The sequence below is a fragment of the Micropterus salmoides genome, unplaced genomic scaffold (genome assembly GCF_014851395.1).
Source record: "Micropterus salmoides isolate LMB-PRFRI ecotype aquatic unplaced genomic scaffold, ASM1485139v1 Ms_hic_scaffold_1609, whole genome shotgun sequence".
In the NCBI taxonomy this organism is placed as follows: domain Eukaryota; kingdom Metazoa; phylum Chordata; class Actinopteri; order Centrarchiformes; family Centrarchidae; genus Micropterus; species Micropterus salmoides.
Window position 1 is genome coordinate 19,192 of NW_024040718.1, and position 5,809 is coordinate 25,000.

Consider the following 5,809-nt stretch of genomic DNA (forward strand, 5'->3'; position numbering starts at 1 on the left):
TAATGGTGGTTATTAGATCAGTGCTGCCCTCCTATGGCCATTTGGTAAAACAACACAAGCCTCACACCAACATTAACACTAGCACCATTAAAACCGCCAATATTTTCATGTGTCCACAATTAAAGAGTCTTGAACATTTAAAATACGTTTTGTCTGACAATATTGCTTCAACTTCATATCTATTAGATAAAAGTTATTCTAAAAGCAACAAAGGCAATGATATTTTGGGCTCTGGTGGTGAGATGTGTCTACCTGTGCCTGGGTTGGTTCAAGTCTTATCTCTTGGTGTGCTGTTGCATTTCTCTCCTGTCTCCCTGTCTACAGTCCACACACAATAAGGTGCTTAATTCAACCTAAAATAAAACAATAAAACCAAAGATTAGTACTTGATGACACTCACTTTGAAAAACACTATAAAAACACGACTCTTACACAAGTTATGGTTTTTATTTTTTCTCACAAACAAAGTTTGTTTACAAAAAGGAACGTTAAAAATAAAATTGTACCTATCTATTGCATGTCATGCTGGCAGTTTGAACTACATGCAAAAACAATAATAACATTGATAATAATCATTACTGTACAAAAATGATGGGGAAGATATGAGGCCAAACATCATCTCAAAACCTAAAGAAAAACACTTGAATTGGGGGGAAAATGAGAGTTCTATAAAAAGGGTGTTTGTTTTTCTCCAGACAGAGTCATGAGTTTGTACATGAGACTTAAACCAGGGCACAAGACTCCAAAACCACCCGGGCAGAGAGGGCTGTGTGAAACTGCATAGAAGCAGAGAGGAGATTCCCTGCTCTAAAGACAGAGGGGTGAAGAAAGAGTGAATGAAGAAACAAAATGGAAGAGTAAAGATGACAGTGATGAGGGTGCTTGAAATACAAGCACACACACACAATGAACCTATACAGTTTGAAGCCCTTTCAACATAAAGTCACGCTTCATCGTCAATGTGGGAAACAAGATACTACATGAAATTTATCATTTAACCTTACAACCTCTTCTTGAGATCCATTGGATTGACCTGCTGTAAAAAGTGATATCTGAGGTATATGGCTTCACTTTATCAATCAACTAGTTGAAAAACAACAAAAGAGGGTATGATTCATGTTTTCCCAGAAGGAAAGCAGGAGGTGAGGAATCCCATGGCTTCCTTTAACTGCAGACATGCCAGGTCATGTAGAAAGAGACGGACATTTCCACTTTCAGTTCATTCATTTCCAAATGGAGAGGCGCCAGGAATAAAGCACACTGTTTTTTCATGTTTTCAAAATCTTTTAAACTTGGACATGAAAAAGAATTCAGTTGGTCTGTGTATAGGGACTGTGGCAGTGGATGAATATTTTCTCTACAGATGTGTGTACAAAAGTTGTCTAAGTATGGATGAAAGTTAACATATGAGTCAATCAGTGTCCCTTTGGGGTTTTTTTTGTTTTTTTTTTTTTTAAATCCAGTGTACTAAATTTATTACAAAAAATAAAATCAAGGTTATCAAGCGTCCATTGTCGAAGTTGGTGGCATCTGTCGGCGTCACATGGGCTGGTATGCATGTGGTGTGTGTGGAGAAAAGGTTCCTGGTTGAGCTCATTCGGTGCTGACCTGCGTGACCTGTGCGTCAGCTGTCTGGTTGGTGGACTGTATGAACATCGGTTGGGTCAGCTCCTGTCCCGCTGGCATCGTCACCTGCTGAATCTGATACAACTGCTGTAAAAGAGGAGACGGATGATGGTCTGTGTGTAGTTGGATTTTAATGGGATGACATCCAGCTACATGGTTCTAGACAGCTACTGGGTTGTAACAAAGAGACATTTAGGTAATTTCTTCAATAAAATATTTTACTGATTGTATTTTAAATTAAACTGTCTAATTCTGATTTGACATAGTCGTAACTAACAGTTGGATTAAGTTGATCCTGGTTAATTAATCTTGGTTGGATTAAGATTAAATTACTTGCATTTTTCTATAAGGAGGCACATGCCAGGTAGTAAAAAATCCAGCTGTGTACAGTTGCTAAAATGACAAATGTTAACAATGCGAACGAGCCCGAAATAAGGACTCTGAATCAGGGGTCACCCGGCAACAAATAAAATATACAAGTTCAATATTTAGCTCAAAATGTCACTGTAATTACTACAGCTTTGTCATGTTGGATATATGTTTTGCATCGGTTACCTGTCCGTCAGTAAACTGGTTGAACTGCTGCTGTCCTTGCTGCACGTCTGCCTGTGTGATCTGTAAACCATACAAGTTAAATTAAATAAACAACGGTAATTATAAACAAACTAACAGTATAATCAGATCATTAGCTTCATAAATGCTGTTTTTGTTGCTGTCATGATCACCTGCTGGGTGTTGGCAAGAGTCTGAATCTGTCCTTGGACCACTTGTGCTCCGGAGACAGGCTGGGCTAGACGGATGTATTGTAGCTGGCCTGTGTTTAGTTGCACCTACACTCAAGCAACACAAGGGGGAGACACAGTGTGGTTCAGACCAAAGGTCATTGGAACGCAGAGGACACAGCCATTTTCCTACCCTGAACAAAAGCAATGACAATTATTCACTTTGCTCTGGGGAATTGTTAACTTTCTAAAACTAATGTTTGATGATCTACATACATGCAGAAAACACAAACTACTTTAGCCATGTAATCTCTTTTAACCTGAGCCCATCTATTCATCCCCTCATTCAATTCCCAGACCTTTTCAGCTTGGCTCATCAATCACTCCCCTAATCACGTTTACTTCAGCTTGACCCCGTTTCTTACTGGGATTTGCTGGATCTCTCCTGTGTTGGTGATGATCTGCTGCATGACCTGCATGGTCTGGCCTTGGGCTTGAGCTGCCTGTGCTTGACCCTGGGCTTGGACAATCTGTACCTGCTGGCCCTCACTCACCTGCATGGCCACGGGCGCACTCTAATGGAGGGTAAAGATAAGAGAAAAGGAAAGATAAATGCAGAAAGAGAGACAGATAAACAGAAGGGGACAGAGACAGCAGTAACACATTAGTTGCTGAACAACAACAACAACAACTGGTGCAGACATGTAGTTTATGATTGACAAAACGCACAGAACCAGTGAATCACTAACTTCCCTGGAATCACTTTTTAACCAGCACCATGGCACTTATGTATCCTTAAAGGCTGTTAAAAGAGCATCAGGCAGGCACAAAAGATGTGGGCACATAAGGTGACAACGCAGGTTTCAAGCCCTCTCTTTTTCATCTGTCACACTATCTAGGAAAGGCCACCTGATCTCATGTCACCTGACTAGAACAGAGCTTGAAGGCAGCAGTCAGCTACAGTGCTGTGGCAACCTGTGTGTGTGTGTGTGTGTGTGTGTGTGTGTGTGTGTGTGTGTGTGTGTGTGTGTGTGTGTGTGTGTGCGCGCGGTATCGTGCGTGTGGTTAGAGGACAAATAAATGGATGTGTGCATGTGTGTTTACCGTGATGGGTGTGCCCTGTGACTGCACCTGCACTTGCTGTAACTGCTGCATGGTGGCACCTTGCAGCATCTGATGGCCCGACAGAATAGAATGAGAAAATGACAGAAAGACACACTGTGAGAAAGCAGCGATTGCAACAACTTGACACATGAACGTAAGCATGTGTACAGTGTACACGTAAAAAGCTTAAAGGTTAGCAGCAAACAGTGACGTCTAAGCAAATGAAATTTAGTGACATGTTTATGAATGATAAAAAAGGAGCTGAGGTGAAAGGTCAGAAAGAAAAAAAAAATCATGGTGGAGTTTGGACATACATAAGTACTTAGGAGAATGTAGGTGACCTGAGAGAAACATGACAGAATTGGTACAACAGTGACAACTAGTGACACTGAAAGCTCTGCAAACAGACACACAGACACATAAATAAAGGGTGTGAACAGAGATCTTTGCCCATCCTCTTTTCTCACGCTAAATGTTACCATCTTTTCTTTGTCTTCTTTTTATTCTAAACTCTTCACACCACAGAATAAATCTGTTATAACCAACTGTAAATAGCATGCAACGTCATGTGCCTGATGGGTAGTGGCAAGTTAACCCGCAAACACTTGTGATGTTACTTAAATACTAAAAAAATGTTCGATTGAGATAATAGACGAAACAGCAGGCTGCAGTGATAGAGGGATTGAGATGAAGCTTCAATGATTCCAAGTTTTTATTTAATCTCAAAAGCACTTGATAAACAAATCTTTTATGGTGAGTCAAATTTAAAACTTTCACTTATACCCTCAAGGCCTACCTTTTACTTTACCTTGTAAATAGCCTACAATGGAGTCTACGTGAAGTGAGTGTCAAACTGTGACCTCCCTGCTCTCAGCAGGGACTGCAGCAGTAGCAGTGTTCGTGAATTGGGCCAGGTCTAAATGAGTATGACAGCTCAGCTAAAGGCAGTCTGCTGAAGCAGCATGAAGCACCACAGCAGTCCAGCAGCACGGCTACATGACATGCAGAGACCAAGCTTGAGAAAGAGAGCTTAGCAGCTAACGTAGTAGGAATGAGACCATTAGAAAGTGAGACAATTGAAAGGTGTCCCTGAATACGCATTTTGTTTTCTTACTGACTGGTGAAAACACTGTGATCCAGATGGAGAATGCCCACCCCCTTATACCCTGTGTGTGTGTGTGTGTGTGTGTGTGTGTGTGTGTGTGTCTGTGTGAGAAACAGAGTGTGTTTTTTGTATGTGTGTGCTACAGACTGTTTCAGCTCATTTCTACATAACTGAAGCACACCGCACAAGTAAGATGAGAAACTAGACTTGAGGAGTTTATTTTCCTCTTTTTTTGCTGTGTCCTTCCCTTAGAAGGCAAAATATAAACTGCTTACTTTATGATTTAAGAAACTCAACCATTATTCACACACTGTACGTATGATTTGTTTCAATATTAGATAGATATGATATTGCAAAAACAGCACAAATTTATAGTATAATTTATAACATAAATATATAATAGAGAAGGGAATATTCTGTTTAGCGGTGTTCAGATGTTTCTTCTGTGGGCTTGTTAGAGGGAGGATATGCATGTGTGTAGTTAAGGTAAGATGTTCCTTATTGATCCCCCGTAGTGGAAATTCAAAATCATTCACGCTGGGTGTGTTCTGCAGTTCAGTTACTCCAGCTAGTGGGAGAGTGGTCAGCTACAGAATGTGAGCTAATATCAATAAAGCCAGGTGTGATGACCGATGTAACAAGCCTTTCGCAGCATTATTCCCACGACTGGGTGGAGGTAGTGCTACTTAAAGTACGTGGGAGAAGTAATCCTTCGGGTCCTTTTTGTGAAGTTCAATATGGGCTTCATTAACTGTTAATTTGTGTTTAGAAGGGGGCAGTTAAGCCTCTCAGCTGTAGACGGTTGTTCACTTACTTGTCCACGTCACACTTATTATTGCCTAAAATTCTCATATCCAGCTGTGGTTTAATTTTGTTATTCCTTCTTTAAATCTTGAGGTGTATCATTTGTATTCTGTGAGGTGGTTTGTGCCAAACACTGTGAAAAGATCTTCCAACGGGGCATTAGTACTACCTGTCCTTGCTGTGGCTGGGCGATGATGATCTGTCCAGGCTGGATGGTCGTGGCTGTTTGTGCGCCGGGCTGCTGGGCCTGTTGTGCGCCCTGTACCTGCACAGCTCCAGGCTGCTGGGCCAGAGTGAAGTAGTACTGCACGGGCTCTGCTGGAGCTACCGTCTGACGCATCTCCTCCTGAAAATGACACACAGGCACGCACGTCGAAGAAGGCCTATCAGTCCATTACATCTCCATGAATTATTTTTGCAGGTGTAAAGGTAGAGGAGGTCAGGTCTT

The 5,809-nt window shown here is 41.4% G+C and overlaps 1 protein-coding gene across 1 annotated transcript; it reads right to left on the reverse strand.

Annotated features, from left to right (window-relative positions):
• Positions 1-426: 426 nt before the first annotated feature.
• On the reverse strand, positions 427-5,707 carry LOC119906455 (nuclear transcription factor Y subunit gamma-like; the record flags this gene model as incomplete). The annotated part of the gene is given in 6 exon segments (XM_038723878.1): positions 427-1,713; positions 2,182-2,241; positions 2,352-2,456; positions 2,774-2,923; positions 3,453-3,521; positions 5,531-5,707. Coding segments are annotated over 6 exon segments (681 nt in total), but the record flags the coding sequence as incomplete, so codon positions are not given.
• Positions 5,708-5,809: the final 102 nt, after the last annotated feature.